We start from the raw sequence: 18,188 nt of genomic DNA on the forward strand, positions 1-18,188 counted from the left end.
TCTAGAGAGAACTACCACTGTAAAAACACAAAAACATCAGACTGTCTGGAGGACTGTTGTTTGTTTATTTGTTATTTTGCTCCTTGGCAGGGTTCAGTTTTGCTTGCCAACTTCAGGAATCAAACATAGCAAAACTCTAGCATCACAGAGAATACATTTCTGCACTAAGAGGGAAATAAAATACACAGTTGGAAAGGGAAGGGATAGTATGCCAAAAGAGAGGGAGGTGATCCCCTCCTCTTTACTCAGCACTGGTGAAGCCACACCTGGAGGGCTGGGTCCAATTCTGAGCTTCCAGGTGCAAGAGATACATGGACATACTGGAAAGAGTCCAATGAATGGCTACTAAGACGACTAAGGGACTGGAGCACCTCTACTATGAGGAGACTGAAAGAGCTGGGACTGCTCAACCTAGAGAAGAGAAGGCTTAGAGGGATCTTATAAATTAATAAAAATACCAGAAAAGGGAGGGTACACAGAGGACAGAACCAGTCTCTTTTCAGTGGTGCCCACTGACAGGACCAGAGGCAATGGGCAGAAACTGCAACACAGGAGATTCTGAATTCTCTGAATTCAGGGAGAAAATTTTCACTGTGAGAGTGACTGAGCACCAGCACAGGTTGCTTGTGGAGGCTGTGGACTTTCCATCCTTGAAGATATCCCATAGCTGTCTGGACACTGTCCTGGGAATCTGGCTGTAGGAGGCCCTGCTTGAGCAGGGAGGTTGGACAAATGACCTCCAGAGCTACCTACAAACCTCAACCATTCTGTAATTATATTAAAAAACAAAGCCCCCCCTCAAAAAAGAAAAACTCTCAACCCAAAAAACCAAACCAAACCACACCCAAACCACCCACTTATTTTAATGAGTCTGTCAGCAGAGCTTTCTTATAGCATCTAAATAAGTAAGTACTCATTCTGTGCCAGATGAAAGTAATACAACCCTTTTGTTTTTTTCTAATCAGCTTTGGGCAGTCTGCCATTACTTGTAGACAGCTTCTATGAATGTCTTTAATTAACCTCAGTTTTTCTGCAAGAATTTCAGGGCCTCTCCCATTGCAAGTCCTCCTGGGGAGCTGGACAAGACGGTTGTCCCTGGCTGCTGAGCCCAGCTGAGGAGCAGCACCTCTGACCAGCACAGCCTAAAACTGGGGGGGAGGTGGCTGGGCAGGCATACGACTACCAGGGCAGCAAACTCCAAAACAGTAAATTCTGGAAATAATTAACAGGCAGTGCCAGCCAACTACTGCAGCCATTACGGCACTTCCTTTGGAGAGCACATTAATAGATTTAACGGCAAGTGAATTGCACCATCTGCAGTTTTCCAGTGCTTTTAAAGATGAAATCCCTAGAGCCCAGTCTGCTAGTAATATAATCTTAAAGTAGCAAAGGCATTCTCATAGAGAGCTGGAGAGCATCCCCCAAACATGTACTTATGCCAAACACTAAGTAGCAGCAGCTTTTGGAAACACTGTACGAAGAAAAGCCAGGAATTCAGTTTCATAGATTACCGCCGCAGGCTCTGTGCACTTTGCAGCAAGTTTGCACCTTGGGGTCTGATTTAAATTTTTGTTGTGTCTTGCTGTACAATAGAAATAACAATTCTTAATTGTTATTAATTGTCCATTACCTAGTATTAGAGCATGCTTGCATTCTAATTATCTTGTAAAATTCAGTCCAGAATACTCAGGCAAATAGTTTAGTAGGATTCACAAACACACACCACAAACTCAAAAGAAAAAGATCACTCCTTCCATTCCAGTATGATGAAGGCTACGACCATTTCTTCCTTTAAAAAAAAAAATATGGTAATCTACCTCCTTATTTCTGCTTACAAACCCCTCACAAAGTTTAACTTTATGCTGCTAATTTACTTGGCATCAGGTGGAGAAGTGCCATTATCCCCAGCAGACAAGCCAGGATACAGAGACAGAGAAACTGAAATTAAATTCACAAAGGAAGCATGTGCCAAAGCAGAGATTTTGGACTCCATGTCTCCAGACCAGCATATTAATCACAAAATTAATCCATCTCTTTTTCCCCTCCCATCTCTCCCTGCTAGACTAGCATAAAATGCAATTTTAAGAAGCCATATGCTTTTGATGTTCTGTTTCCAGAACATGTTTACATCTTCCATCACTGTTGAAATTCCAAACTTATTGTATTGCAGCTGGCAGTGGCACTTAGGGGCATGGTTTAGAGGTAGACTTGGCAATGCCAGGTTAACAGTGGGACTCAATGATCTTTGAGGTCTTCTCCAAAACAATTGATTCTGTGACTATAAATGACAGCAACCTGTTCCTGTACCTCACTACCCTCACAGTTAAGAATTTCTTTCTAATATTCAGTCTTAAGCCTACTCTGACTCTGAGTGCCTATTAGCAGAGCAGTCCCATGGTTGTTTATCTTAATACAATCAATGGAATTAAATTGTAAACTGGGTCAGTGTTCTTCACGTCACACCTCCAAAGATATAAAGTTAAAGCAACAATGAAGGAAACTTTGACCAGGTAGGTATGAATAATTTTTGAACACAGGGTGTCCAGCTAAATATTCCTAGCAAAGCTGTTAAGGAATTCACAAGTAACAAATTATTTTTATAAAAGCAGTCAGATTTCTGCTTCATGCATTTTAGACACACATAGTATATTTGGTGTCACCATTTCTTGAAAGAGGGAAAGAGATTGTGTGAGAACAGAGATATTACTTTTATAGACCAATCTCAACCCCCTGCAAAATTGATCATTAAAATTCCATATTTAGCAGCATAAATTTCTGTTTTGTGACAAGGTCAGTAATTGGACAGACACAATAATGGCTAAAGGAAAAGCTGATAGCAGCACCACAAAGCATGTCCCTTAAGAATTAACTTCATGACTTTTGGCTGTCATGGTATTCTCATATTTTTCATTTAAGTGTGTCATTTTTCTATTTTAAGCTTTTTGTCACTGCAATTCCTATCCTTCCCAGAATGTTATAAAAACTGTTGTTAGCTTTTCTGTGTTTTCTGAAAATCCCCCACCTGCAAGATACATTTGATATATCCACTGTCTCCCACCACTCTGCAAACAACTGGTTTAACTGGTTTCCAAGAGAAAGGTTGGTGGGGAATGTTCGGGCAGGGACAGAAAGCCGCCACACCAACAACATGAGCTGTTTTAAGTGTTTATCACCACCAGCTGCTTTTCTTCCCACTGTTCCATATGCTATAGCCCTCTGCCCCTGGAGTGAAGGGACCACCCACCTGTCCCCCTGCAAAGGCAGCTTCACCAGGATTGCTGCAGCTGCAGGGTTAAGTAAATGCTGTGACTACTAGTGAGAGGGGATTTACCGAGTCTGTATAAATATTTGGGTGCTAAAGCCAAACTGATAGGATTGGCATTCTCCCTTGGCAAGAGTAACACTGAACATCAGCAATGTAACTCCACAAAGGGCAATAACAACAGTAAAGCAGTATTTAAGTAAAAGTTTTTTTCTGGAGCTCTGTAATGGTTTCTATGGTTTTTATATTTGAGATGCTCTGCATGGTGCAAAGGGCGAGATCCAAGAGCTGATATGTACCTCCCCTGCGGAAACAGTCTGAATGCTCTCAGAACAAGCTTCGATTTTCAAGCAATGAAACAATAAACTCTGCTTAAATCCTATATTCATATGCAGCTGCTATCCAATGTCTATGAATTTAAAACACTTTCAAAGGCCATTATAAGAGGACTGGGAGTGTGCCCAGGCCCAAAAGAGCCTACTGTTTTTTACATTGATTACATTCACCTTGGATTCGTAAGAAGCCTTCAGGCATTTAACTGACAGCAAAAAAAATAAACGATTTGCTAAATACCAAGGTGTACTGAATTGTTGGAGCAGTAACTGATGCACATTTCCACTCTTTGTTTTACTATCCTGTTTTAATTATTCAATCCAGCCTTGATCCTCAGGATGAGCCTGAAGAACACAGGACAGTAAGAAATCTCTTGAATCTAAGACATACCTTCTCAACCTTGCACAACCATATGACAAATTTTAATCGAATTCAGTTTAAAAAGCAATCAGATTATTATTTCCCTTCCCCGTAGCATATATATTTATGTGAAAGCTGTTAGAAGTTGACTGTATCAGGCTTCTTTTTGACTCTTATATCCATTTATTATGTTTTCTTTTTGCAGCTTATGATCCCCCTCCCTGACCATGTATTTGTATAATAAGCACAACTTAACAAAAATGGTTGGTAAGAAGATAAACACACCAAACTCCCTTAAATGAAGCAAACAAACCAACCACCTCCTTCTTCATCCATAGAACATCTAATCTTTGCACTAGGACAACTACGCAGCTCAAGAAAAATTATCACAGGGAATTAGGGAAGGGGTAATTCAAAGTTGACTGCTATTAGAAGGGGGTGCGGATTTATTGGGTGGCTCGTACTTAAAATAAACATACTAAGTGCAATCCTTTTAACACAGACATTATTAGCTTCTGCATCCCTCCTCTCCTTCATGTCAGATATTGTCAGATTGCTGGTAACAATCTAGCAAAACATTTGAAGTACTTTAAATGAGCCTTTTTTTAAAAAAAAATTCTAAAAAAACCCCACCCATAACAAAACAATTTCTTTTCCATTTATCCAGATGACTCCACTGCTCTTATCATCTTCTGAAGTAAAAGCTGTAGATACTGTACTAGATCCATAAAATATCTGTAATACATTGGTAATCATCCCCTTGTTTTCTACCTTGCACCTGTAACATTTTCTCAGGTAAGAACAGGCATTCAGGTAAAAAGAAAGGCACTCTGTTGAGTAAAGATGAATTTTATTGAAGTGATGGCCACATGAAAAGACCATCAAAAACATTATTTCCAACCAAAACACTTACCTATCCAGACTACCAGTTCTGAAATTACTACAACAAATATATTTTAACCTCTTCATACATTTGGTTTCTCAGCTTGTGGGTGGTGACTGCTATTCGCAAGGCTCCTAAGGGAGATATTTTTACAGTACCAGTAATAATGGAAGTAGCAGGTAGTTGAGGAAGTATTGGTGCACTGGGTGAAGCCAAGGCATAAGTCAAATGAAGCATAGGTGGTTCAAAGCCACTTAGTACAAACTAAGGAGAGTTTTTAAGCGTTCTTCCAGAATTTCATGATATATCATCTGCTATCAAAGCAAAGGGATGGAGGGAGATAGCCAAGGGAAAATGTAAATTTAGAAAATTATCTAACCCTGTATTCTCAGTTGTACTCTGGGGAGGGAGGGTCATGAAAGAAAAAAGCAACTCTACTTTTCCAAGTATCATTTCTAACATGGGTTCCCTTTGGCCATCCTGAACCCCAACTACAACTGGCCACATCTACACAACAGCCTGACAAGCTCTGGCCTTCCTGACTTTCAGCTGGAGCACTTTTGCTTGCACAGATGAGTCTCTCTCTTGGGTAAAGGGAACATGAAGGGTTTCTAAGTCAGCATTAGGTAGTTAAAAATTCAGCCGCAGTGCACACGCAGGTCTGGGAATTCTGAATTACTTCCATTTTTGGTTTTTAATTAATAAATATACTCTGCATAGTGACAGCAGAATCTTTATTATTATTATTATTATTATTATTATTATTATGATGATGATGATGATGCCCTCCTTAGGCTTGGGCTGAAGGCAGGCTGGGAGAAGATAAAAATTGGTCCTAAGCTTATAAACTCTTTGGGCAAGGGTGACATTTTCTAGGAAACATTCTAACAAACACGGCACTGTAAAGAAAACAAAAAGAATCAGAAATCAAATTTAGCACAGTGCTCTTCCAAAAGATGAGCACCACAGAATATCAAGAAGCAGCAGTACTAGTTACTTCAAACTGCTTTTTGAAAGCAAATCACAGCTACAATGCTGTACATTACAAATGCAAATATATGACATATAAAAAGTTTTCTATGCAAAATAATCCTGCTTCCAGTTCACATTCTTCTATGCCATTTACTGCAAATGTCTATTATAGTCTGATTTATTTGCTTACCATAAAGCTAAGTCCTGGCAATCTCAGCAACAGAACACAGTTTAGTAACTGTTATTAAAATACTTTTACATTAATTAAGATTTCAATCTTCCATTGTAAAAAAAAAAAAAAAAAGTAATGCAAGTTGTTCACTACATTCATAAGTACAGTACTCAAGTTTTACTAAAAACAGTGAGCATGCAACTCAGACTTGAAAGAAGTCAATAAGCAACCGGTATTTAATACAACCAGTGATATATGTTACTTGCACACATTTATTCACAGCTTACAATGTTAAATAATTTACAGTTCTGAAATATGTGCATTTTAAGAGGAACTCGTCACAGCTCTTCAGCAATAGCAGAGACTAAATCAGATCAGCTGCAAATGGAGCGTGAACTAAGTAAGAAAAAGCCATACTCTTCTACTTATGTGCTTCTATTGTTGAAATCACAGCAGGAGAATGACTTGCACTTATTTTTGTACATACTTCAAATCTCTCCCATCACTGTGTTTTGGCATTCTTTTGAGTGACATTAACCAAACCCAGCTGTGAATAGAGTTAGAACTCAACATCTGAGATCTGGTGCAAATTGTGAATGCTAAAGATATGGTAAATCCTTCCAAAGGCCAATGCAAGAAAGCCTAAAGGTAACCTCATGTTTGATACATACAGACATCTAAAAGACTCATCCCTCACACTACTACTTACCATCAGTTCTGTGATCTGAAAGTCCACAGAGAATGTTTTCCCCGGTAGCACAAACCATAAGGGTTCCAGTTAAAACACATATTGGAGGGGAAGTAAAAAAAAAAAAAAAGGTGCCTAAGATAGAAAGGAATTAAAATACCTAAATAAAGCCCATTAGCTTTGTTGATTGTGTACTGAAATATATACAAGAAACAAAAAATTAAACCAAAAGTACACTAACTGAACAGTTTATTCTCAATGTGTTGACTTTCTGCTGTTCATATGTCCAGATTAATCTCAGCCCTAAATAAGGCAATATTAAAGGAACAAGCATCATTTCCTCAGAGCCTCAACTAAGATAGGTAGGAAAGGAAGAATGCTATTTAGTATTGGTATGTGTACCACAGAATGATTCTCTGTAAAATAGCACAGAGAGCATGAAAATATGAGTGAAAAGTATGGAAAGACTCTAGTTGAAACATAAACAGGATATAAACATGTGTATGCATTTTAATAACTTACAAATAAATTAAGATGGTGAAAGGTAGTATGGACTATAAAGGGGAGAAGAGAATTGGAAGTAAAAAAGGTGCTGTGTTGATAGAAGAAGTAGAGATGGTAAAGATTTATTTTTCTCAGAAAAAAACATAACATTCTGTTGAGTAATCCAGAACAGAGATTATCTCATCTGTGCAAAAGATCTGTGTGAATAACATGTGCACACACAGATAGGTGAGAGAAAGGTGTAATACCTTCAGTCATCAGACCATTTAAAAAATGCACCTATTAAGAAAAGCTCCATCCTGTTCTCTTAGAAGTTAATGCTAGAAGTCTGACCTATGCACTCAGATTCTTTCTTTAGTGTCTTCAATATGACTAAGTCAGTATGGGTAGTCTTTTCAGCTAAGTATGGAAATCGCTATAGTAATGGAACATTTCTTCCTAGTCTTTTCCACAAACTTCCAACTTCAGGTTAAAAAGCCATAGCTTAAGCCCTTTCTCCAAAAGCTTCAGCTCACTTAGGATCTCTGATCTTGGAGTATATCCTAAGACCTCCATAAATGTCATTAATCTCTACTACAGTACCATGCCCAGATGAGCCAAGCATTGTATTTCATAGAGATTTATGCACCCGCTACATTTTGTGAACCATCGCCTTGATATTTCAATCTAGCTTTTGCAAAAAAAATAATTTAACAAAGACTAAAACTTTAGTTCAGAAAATGCCCTTTCTGTTTCTTAATTATCTTACATTTTGTAACCATCACCAGTGAGGAAATAATTTTAAATTTCTAAAACATGCAGAGTATAACACTAACCATATAGATTAGCTAGCTGACAACAATACGTGAAAGCAACTGTAAACCCTTTTAAATGCTTTAAATCTAAAGTCTAGTTATTCCAGTTCATATATTAGATCAAGTTTTTGAATTTATATCGAAAGAGCCATTACAGGTTTGTTGAATTCTGTTTCCAGGCAATTTGCAATTAATTTGTCATTTCTCATAGTTCTTATCATCAGCTTTAACATTTACAAGAAAAAGAGTTCACTGTTGCCAGAGCATAATGTAGAACCATCTTTCAGGGCTACTGCGGGCTTCTTTCTTAGAAGAGCCTAAAAAACTGAAAGTTACACACACAAATAAAAACTTTTAGTTCAACGCTACAACACCAACAGATTTTCTACAATAAGATTTCTCTTTTTTGCAGTTGTGGAATGTGTTTAAAGATTCAGTGTTTCCACTGTTTTATCGAAGTCCTGACCAGCTGTGGAGGTACGAAGCCCACCCAGAGGGCCGTGAGGTACTCTCTTCCTCACCTGAAGGAGAAAGAAAAACATTTCAGTTTATTATGTTAGACATTGCAACACTGCATTATTTGGTTACATGACCTTGCCCCCCCTCCCCACTTCTATCCTTTTTCAAATGCTGTCCTCAAACTTGTTGAGGAGGGAACTTGCTCTTGGGCTGCCACAAATATGTTCATGGATTTTATCACCAAGTCCACTTTACTTTGGGTACTTAAGGATGTTTGAAAAAAGGCCATTATCACCTTTCTCCACAAAAATTCAATCAGTCTTCATTAGAGGGCCAGAACAACATCAAAACATCTAATTTTTCTAAGTGCACAGCCTATCATGGAATGCATGGAACGCTCCTTTTTTTAATGTGATTTTGTTCATAAGTTGTAAGTGCTTAAAGTAATATAAACACATGGTGCTTACTCTTTATATTAATTTTTAAATAAAGTATAGGTCTGTTGTTAATGGTGTACAGGAAGCTACAGTTATTGCTTTTGAGAAGTGACAAACAATACCTTAAGGAGTGTTTTAAGGGGAGTATTTGAAGCAGAGCCAGAACATTATTATACACATAGCTCCTGGGTTCATTTCTTGCAAATGCTTAACTCTTTTTATTTCCTTCCCTAGTTCCTTAATTTCTTGAACAAAAACCATATTTTCTTTAAGTTATTTTTACAGTTAATATATAGAAACTAATATTAGATCTGCAGTACTGCCTTGAGAGGACCACTTTAGTTACCTGTTTGGAACATCTGCCAAGAAAGTATTTCAATTATATTAACCTCTATTTTGACAAAAATTTTTTTAACTCTACTCAAAACATGAACACATTAAATTTATAGAACATACTATATTCTTCCTAAAATGTGCATATTTCAGAAGAAATTATATTTCACCTTAATTTTATTTATATTTTAGGGTATTTGTTCTGTTTCCTGAACACTGAATAGTAACTTCCCAACAAAGCAAAATGGTTTTATGACTAGCTCGCTAGCATACCATTGCTAAGTTTTGTTTTCCCTCAAAGATCTATACAACAGAAAGCACAGAACTTCAGTTGCCTTTATATCCACTTCTCCTTTTTTTACCTTGGGCAATTGCAACCAGCTTCCCCTTCTCTTCAGGGCTGAGCTGCAACATGGTGTCTATTACTGGGAGCAGCCGCTCTTTCTCGCTTCCTGATTTTAGAAATATGAACTGCAGTAGAACATTCTTCAAGTATTCTAAATTAGCCACAGACTTTTCTCTCTCTTGATTTCTTTCCAGCCTTCTTATTTCATTCTTAAGAAGCTGCAGATGAGGGGAAAAATACGCAATATTGTTTGCTTCATATAACGAGCAACTGAACAAAGGTCTTTTGAAGACCTGATAAATTAATTGCACATATTGCTTCAAAAAGAATGCGTGCATACAACATATTCAGAACAAAAATCCAGTGAAAATTGAACATGTGATAATATTGTACAGAAATAACTTATTATTGATCAAAAATAACCTTTTTTGATAAAATTTGTGCAGTAGTTATAACAATTTCAGCGATAAAGAATAGTAAGAGTGGAACAGTTAAATATATCAAGAGAACTGATGCTATCATTCATTAGGAAACACTTTAGAATAGAAAGCCTGGCATATTAAGGGAATATGCTAACTTCAGAAACGTCTTCAGGAAACTCAGTGAGGTGCAATCAAATCAAACCAAACTCATACAATAGTACATGTATCTTCTTTTAATGTAAGACAGCTAAAAGGGGTTACAGGAAGAGAAACCAGACAATGCTTCCCTTGAGGTTTACTGCTTTTGTCTAAGTGAAAACAGTAGAGGACCCTTTACTAAACATTAAACTTACAAACTCTTGAGGTTGTTTTGTAGAAGGTTTTACTCCACACTCCTCTCCCCCTCCCCCCACCCCACCTTCCCACCCAAGTAGAAACTGTGGTGAAAAAAAAAAACCCATCCAAACCAAAAAACTGAAGTCAACTCTGGAAGCGCTAATTAGACCTGTGCAATAAAACCTCCTCCAGAATTAAATTTTGCATCACCAAAATTTTACAGACTGGGATTTTCTGAAACATATTGGGTGTTAAATATTTGGTCTAAGAAACAGACTGTGGAACTTAGAGCTGTCCTCACATGTCTTGCATGTCTGCTAACCTTTATTTGTTCCATTAGGATTGCATTGGTTGCTTCTGATTCACGAAGTAATTCATTCAAGTGATCAGCACTCTTCGCTGTTGTGTTTAGTTTCTGAATCAGTTCATCCTTGGAGAGTTCTGCTTGCCACTGAGACGGTTCTGCAATTAATTGGAAAAGAAAACTAAGAGAAGGAAAAAGCATCTACCTCATACTAACTTAACGTCAGGACTTGATTAATGTAGTTCCTTATAAACAGAATTCATGCAAAGTCAGACTGCAGACTTAACAGGCATCAATGCTGCTGCTGCATGCTTATTTTCTAATCTATTTTTGTTTATATATTAGAAGGGGACTGGCAAAACAGTTCTAGAATACATCAAGATATATAGTTTTAATTAACCTTTGTTTCCTACCCCTAGATAGAGATTTTCAACAGTTATCTACAAAATGTTCAGTAGATTTTTAAATCATGATTAGATGCTACCATGTATTTTTCTGGCTTTGGGGGTATTCTTAGAACATTGTTCTTCATGATGGCTTTCATTTTCCTAGAAAGAAACCTATGAATAAATTCCTGCTCTAATTAGCCTCACTGAGAAGAACAGAAATTTTATCCTTTCATTAATCAGCTTAAATCAGCACTTAATTGTCCGTAGTATAGACTCATTCAGAATACAAAAATTCTGCCAACTATTCACATGCTTGCTCATCCAGTCTTTTCCCTTTAGAAACTCAGAAATATGACATTTTAAAATTACTAAAACCAGTAGTAATGTTTTATTTTACGGTAGCAAGCTTAGTCCTTATGCAAGAATAAAACTCCTACAGAAATTCGGGACAGTGTAAACTCAGTGACACTTAAGGAGACTTGCGTCTTGCACCTAAAAGCATGAAAATATGAGGGAGGAAACTTCTGCAACTTACGTAGGCAAGTGCTTCTAAAAGCCACGTTCTACCTACCAGGTTTTGCTTCTGATGAGTTCAGAAGTTGTTCCAAGGATTGTACATAGGTGCTGGCTGAAGAGACAGACTCTGTGTCTGTTGTTTCCATACCTTCTCCCTCTTCCCTAGCTACAGTGTGCACATCGAGAACAGGAAGGTCAGTGTTTCGCCGTTCTCTCAAGTTCTTCGTTCCTGGATTTGAAACAGCTGGACCTGAAAGATACTTCCTGATGTTTGTCATCAGCATGAAATCGGGAGGGCTGTTTCATAGATGTGACTGTCTCAGACTGAGAACAGTGCACGAACTAGTCTTCAAAATGCAGGTGAAGAAAAAAGAGAAAGCCAGATACATAACATTTATAATAGAAAAATACAGCCTTTCACCTCCAAATGATCATTACAATCAAAGCCTGTTTCTAAACCTAAAATTTATTGGCAATTTTTATTTCAGTGACTATGAAATCTTCACGCAACTCTCCCTGAAGACAGGTTGTAGCTATGATCAGAGTGACAAATATTTTTAAGGCGTAACAGAATTAGCTTTTATTTCAACCAGTCCTGTGGGAGGCATAAAGTTTTGTTTTAATACTGTGTGGAGGACCCTTCTGCTTCAGTAATAGACTAACTTCTTAAACTGTTACTGCTGCTTGGCAAATGTCCAACTACATCCTGGTTAGTAACTTTACAGATACAAAAATAACACTTGAGCCTGAAGACAGTAAAATCTTAAATTAGAAGAGGGATCAAATGTTAAGTATAGCAGTAACAGACATTCTTGAAACAGCTTTCAATACACTTTTCTTTAGCTTCACCTCTCGTACTTGAGGCAGATGTCTGGTATGCTCCAAAACCTGAGACAACCTAAGTAATTTCCCTTCATCTATCTGACAATGCAGACACTGCAGAATAGATAACAGTGATGCAGATTGGAAGGCATCTACAATGATCATCTAGTCCAACTGCCTGACCACTTTAGGGCTGACCAAAAGGTATCAAGAGCATTGTCCAAATGCCTCTTAGACATTGACAGGCTTGGGGCATCAACCACCTTGCTAGGAAGGCTGTTTTAGGGTTTGACCACTCTCTTAGTAAGGAGATACTTCCTAACATCCGGTCTGAATCTCCCCTAGGCAGCTCTGAACCATTCCCACACATCCTATCAGTGGGTACCAGTGAGAAGAGCTCAGCATTTCCCTCTTCGCTTCCCCTCCTCAGGAATCTCTAAGACAGTGATGAGGTTGCCCCTCCCTCCTTTTCTCCAGACTAGACAAACCCAGAGTTCTTTGCCACTCTTCACAAGATAGTCCTTCCATCTCTTTAAGCAGCTTTGCTGCCCTCCCGTGGACCTTAAGGACCTTAAGATTCTGAAGTGACAGTAAGTAATAACAAAGACAGGTTCCTTACTTGGTATCTGTGGACTGATACAGCACACTGCAGAGTCTCCAGAAAAGGTTTCTGGTAATTTACGGAATCACACAGTGTAAGCAGGTTTTAGATTCAGACTCAGGTGCACAAATTTGTAACTAACTCAAGAAACCCTGGTACTGTTACCTCTAGTACTTGGTTCACTCTTGAGTTGGAAGAGCTGAGCTTCTACTCTGGAGAGTTGCTGCTGAAGTGTCTCTACTGTTTTCCTGTGCTCTTCTTGCAGGTTCCTGACTTGATCTCTGAAATTGTTCCGGAGAGCTTCATTCTGGGCTGTCAGCTGACTCAACATCTGGGCGTGCTCTGTTTTCATGACCATGTTCTCAGACTGTATTGTGCAGAGTCTGAAAACAGCATACACACAAACAGTAAGAAACACACAGCAAAACTCTGTAATTTTTAATTTCAAAATTTTTAGAGTTTGAAGCAGCTTTCAATTTTCATGTGTATGATTATCCTAGAATGACCATGCAAGTTTTTTCCATTTACATTCCTCTTTCTACAGGGAAAATCTAAGACTGAAAATGTTATGCTGATTACCTATCATTTGAATGCACTGTGCTATATAAACTCTCGATTTCTATTTTAGAACACAAAATTCAGACATCTTTGGGGAAAAAAAAAGTAAGTATTAGAGACATGGTGCTGTAAACCTTCTTAAATTCTAGAATTGCAACATGACTGTTTATAGTGTCATACAGGGCATGTCACCTTCTACTTCACTTCTTATAACATTTATTTACGAAATACTTATACAGGGCTTCTAAAATCCCAGGTTTCTAAGAAGCTAAGTTTAATTTTTTAAGCCTCAACTTTCAGTGCAGAAGAGGGCAGAAGAGTGTAGCTGTTAGCAAGAAAAATGTCAATAACTCACCAATTGCTGGTTTTTTTTTTTTGGTTTGGAGGTACTCCAGAAGCACAACAAAATTGTCACAAGCAATTAAATAAGTGCACGTATGGAAAGACTAAGCACAGGACTTGCCCTTGTAAGCCTAAAGACTTAAATAAAGCCAGCATGTCAAAGAGCAGTTTCTCTAGGTATAAAGGGAACCTACGGTAAAGTGGGTTGTTTCCAGAAAAATGCAGGACGTAATTTGGTTGATTATAGTGAGCCATCATCTGGCTACCAGGAACAGATAAAACTGCACAAAGATGGTGACAAGAAGTCAACAGTTCCTAATACTAAGCTGTAATTTTTAATGAATATTTCATGTGAACTTCTTTGTACCCTCTACAGGCAAGGGAAAGATCCTTTGTGAGGAGCTCAAGTACTAGGTACTCATGCGATGTGATACAGATTAAACAGATTCCTTTCATTTTGAAAGAAACAGCAAATTAAGACTGTGGCAAGCACAGACTTAAAATCCAGTACTTTCTGCAAGAAAGGCAGTTGGTGAACACAGGACTGGGTATTTTGTCAGTGAAATTGTTTGCTCTGCATATTTTTTTAATAGGAAACATCCCTGTAATTTAGTTGAGCAGTACAACACAAATGTAGTGCTGAGCACTGGACTTTAAAATAGTCAATGTGCTTAAAAAATGTTAATTTTTAAATCTGACAGTTAAGAGGCAGAAAGCTTGCAGAAGTCTCATATTCCCTGCTATTTCATTTTCCTTATTGAAACTTCTGATGGCTCATGAAAAATAGCAAACAATCCTTTTGAAAATTCCTTTAACTTTCTCAATAATATGCCCTTTCTTTGAGAAATACAGTTATATACCACTACATGTCCAGTTCTTAAAGTTCACACAAAATAAAATATCTGTGTCTATTCATCAGCAGAACATACTTTTCACGGAGTTCTGCTTCTTTTGCAACAGTCTCTTGCAGCATCTTATTATGTCTTTCCAGTAGGGTGTCGTGTTCAGACTGCAGTGCCTGGAGTTCAGACGCATTCATCTGTGAGTTATGCTGAGCATCTTGCAGCTTAACTTTAAGTTCATCTATCACCATTTCCAACTGTTCTCTGCACGTGGAAAAAAAAGAAATACACGACATACATTTAAAAATAATTACAGAATAATTCAGAACCTATGCTATATAAACAACATAATAGATAGCTGATCCAAATTGCTTATTTATTAATTAAATCAATACAGCACCATGACCAAAATATCTTAGAATGTGACTACAGAAGAAGCAATTAGCAAAGTTCTGATCCTGTTTCAATATAGGTACAAATAGGTTTACCAAATCTCATCTGAACCACTGGGAATGCAACTATTGGGGTAGAAAGAGTGACTGATATCACTTTCTACTTCAAGCTGGTTTGGGGGGACAAGACAGAAGGAATACGTGGGATTCAGCTGGGAGAAAAGATTTCTTCTTAGAAGTGGTAGAGGCTTTTTTTTTTTGTTTGTTTAGTAAATGCACATCAGTTCAATGAGACCAAATACAGGGGACAAATGGTTGGAGTATATTTTGAGCAAAGTACTAGGAAGCAACATCAAATTTATAAAAACAGATAAACTCAGTTGGTCAGAAACAAATCAAAATTAGATACACAAGGAAGAAAGAGTCTTAAGTGACATACATTCTCTTTTTATGCTTTCTATATTTATATATGCAGACATCTCCATTATCTCATAAATTGTATATCTCATTAATCTTAGAGTTGATACTTATAAATAATTTCTTTGGAACCATTTCTCATCTGTTTATTGCTTGACCAATTTGTTTCCAAGGTGACTCTCTCTCACAAAAAAATAACAATATTAGAACTTCTTAAAATTCTTCAAAAAGGAGACACACAGAAATGCAACTGTTGCAGTTTACTTGCTTCAAAGACAGGAAGTTTTTTTTAAAAACCCCAAACCAACTGCAAAACCAGAGTCCTCTAACAAAGCACAAGTCGCCCTCTGGTGGATTTTTGGCTGCAATTGTAGGTACTGTTTGAAGATGGTCAGAAATGAATTTTGACATCTCACAAAGAAACGCCCAGTCTGTCACCAAGGGCAGCCATCAATGACTTATAACAGTAACTTACAGAAATTGATCGAATTTTACAGTGAATTGAGACACTTTCCAAAATGAATCTCAATTTACCTGTCTTATTACTATAATTAAAAGGATTTTCAGAGACCTTTTGGAAGTGTAACTTTTTCCTCCAAGTCTTTCCTCATGCAGCAGCTGATTCGACAACAGTATTTCATAAATCTGCTAGAACTGATGACTGAATTGGCAGCCAGAACTTTACCTACACTAAACCACTCGTTCCTGAAAAAGTTCAAAGTGAATTCAGCTGAACTGTACCAACCTGCTCTTCTTAGTTGCAAATGGCACTTGGCTACAATACTTCATGGCTGAGAAAATTACATGTCAAGGCTACATAGAATATGCTGGCTAATTTCTGCTCATGAGATTCCTATGAAACTTCCTAACACCTTACTTCCCCTCTGGCTGTAATGACAGGTTACACAAAAGTAAGGGTTAAAAAGACAAATCCAGGCATTAGAAACTAACAGAGTACCACCATGGTAGAAATTGATGATATTTCTTCTGTTCAGCTTGGCAGAGCCACAGTTAGATTAAAAAAAAAACCCAAACCAACCAAACAAAAGAAATTCAAACCAAAGTAACTGGGGAAGCACACTGCCACCCTTCTGATATTTTCCATATTGAAACAAAGAGCTAATCAGTGGAATTCCCTTGTAGGTCAGAAATTAGCAAAGGCAAGCTCAATAACTTTGAGTGTCTGTATTTTTCTGTATGCATATAGAAATTTTAGTTTTACCTCTCTTGTTTGGCTCCTTCAGACTCTGTCCGAGCAGCAGATTTATTCTTTTGCTGTTTTAGAACGTTATGAACACGGACTTTGTAGCTCTCAAATTCTGACGTAACAGATGCTTGTTCAGCCTATCACATAGAAAACAAACTCTTAACAAGTTATGCTGTTGAGTATTGCTCCCTTATTTCTCTAAAATGAAATGCATTTTACATGGGGAAAAAAAATTAAACCCACGTGCTTAATTTTCTTCTTTTAAATGGATAATTAAAACGGTGACTACCATAACAGATCATGTTTCTTTAGACTTTGAGTATCACAAAATGTGAAACTTGAGACACTAATTTTCAACATACTAGTATTAAAGAAAAGAAAGAATACCTGAAAATTCAAAAACTGCATTCAACTGAGAGATTCAAAAGCAAAGGGTTCTATCTACAGCTTTAAATGAAGGCAAATGTGTAGGAAAAAAAAGGGCAGATAGTTCCGTTTCTCTCTTATACTGCTGAGGTGACAAAAATCTAATATGCTTTAAAGTTTTGCATAATTCTGAGGAGTTAAATCAGTCTTGCAGTGGTATTACAAGGCACAAGATATAATATTTTAGTTGACTGTAAAGGTGTTTGGTCTGTCTTTTCTTCTAAATTCAGCTGATACATGAGTTTCAGAAAATTACGTCAACATAGTAGCTTTATCCTTGAATGTACACTATACAGCAAGAATTATTTCCATCCTTCAAGTACTCATGTTGTATTAGTCTGGAAAGGCCACAGATGAACATTTTCTTTCTTGGATCTTAGGACAAGTCATCCCCAAGATAACTAAAATGCTCTCACCTTCAAAAGGAGGATTTTGGAAAGTTCAGCTATTACTTACCTGCAGGTTGCACACCTACCATACACCAGAGACTATAAAGTAGTACAGTAATCTCCATAAAGGTAGTTTGAACATAGCAGTCCTACTATATTCTGAATCTGTCTCCAATGCAAACACTACATTCTAGGAACATTTAACACAGTGCCATATGGACAAAATCCCCCATAAATAATAAAAAAACCTCAGCAATAGTGTAAGTTTTGCATGTAGTTCAGCTGCCAATTAAGAAGCTGCTCATAATTTCACATACTAAAAGGTGCTGGCAAATATATTTTTCACAGCTTTTTTTTTATTTCTTGAAGTAGTATCTGTGTTAGCTGGTTTTATATGAAGCAAATTATATTCCTTTTTTTTTGTTCTCCCCTTTTCTTTAAAGACTTCTCTTTTCCCTGACTGTGTACTTGCTGATCATCTTAAATAAACTCCAACTCCTCACTATGACTACAAGGTTTTCCCTACGGGAAATATACATGTGCAGTCCAGATGTTCCACAAGTGATACATGACAACCAGGACATAGTCCTTTATACCACCACTCAATTACCTTAAGCAGTGGGATAATTCCCAATTCTTGACAGACAAAAAGAGAAGAGTAAGGTCTGCAAAGTATTTTTAG

General features: G+C 37.4%; 1 protein-coding gene across 4 annotated transcripts in view; it reads right to left on the bottom strand.

The window, feature by feature from the left end:
- Positions 1 to 4,786: 4,786 nt before the first annotated feature.
- GCC2 (GRIP and coiled-coil domain containing 2) overlaps positions 4,787 to 18,188 on the bottom strand; it is a 30,077-nt gene continuing 16,675 nt past the window's right edge. Inside the window, exons 17-25 of one of the 4 annotated variants that reach the window (XM_032678834.1) lie at positions 16,707 to 16,828; positions 14,763 to 14,939; positions 13,099 to 13,316; positions 12,952 to 13,002; positions 11,566 to 11,760; positions 10,624 to 10,763; positions 9,560 to 9,761; positions 5,623 to 5,737; positions 4,787 to 5,592 (exon numbers count right to left, since the gene is read on the bottom strand). In XM_032678834.1, coding sequence (XP_032534725.1) covers positions 5,514 to 5,592; positions 5,623 to 5,737; positions 9,560 to 9,761; positions 10,624 to 10,763; positions 11,566 to 11,760; positions 12,952 to 13,002; positions 13,099 to 13,316; positions 14,763 to 14,939; positions 16,707 to 16,828 — 1,299 coding nt within the window. In that variant the 3' untranslated portion in view covers positions 4,787 to 5,513. Of the gene's footprint in view, positions 8,490 to 9,559; positions 9,762 to 10,623; positions 10,764 to 11,565; positions 11,761 to 12,951; positions 13,003 to 13,098; positions 13,317 to 14,762; positions 14,940 to 16,706; positions 16,829 to 18,188 lie in introns of all 4 variants that reach the window. The other 3 variants (XM_032678836.1, XM_032678835.1, XM_032678838.1) reach the window with 3 other exon arrangements.

Source organism: Chiroxiphia lanceolata, chromosome 2 (genome assembly GCF_009829145.1).
Source record: "Chiroxiphia lanceolata isolate bChiLan1 chromosome 2, bChiLan1.pri, whole genome shotgun sequence".
Taxonomy (NCBI): domain Eukaryota; kingdom Metazoa; phylum Chordata; class Aves; order Passeriformes; family Pipridae; genus Chiroxiphia; species Chiroxiphia lanceolata.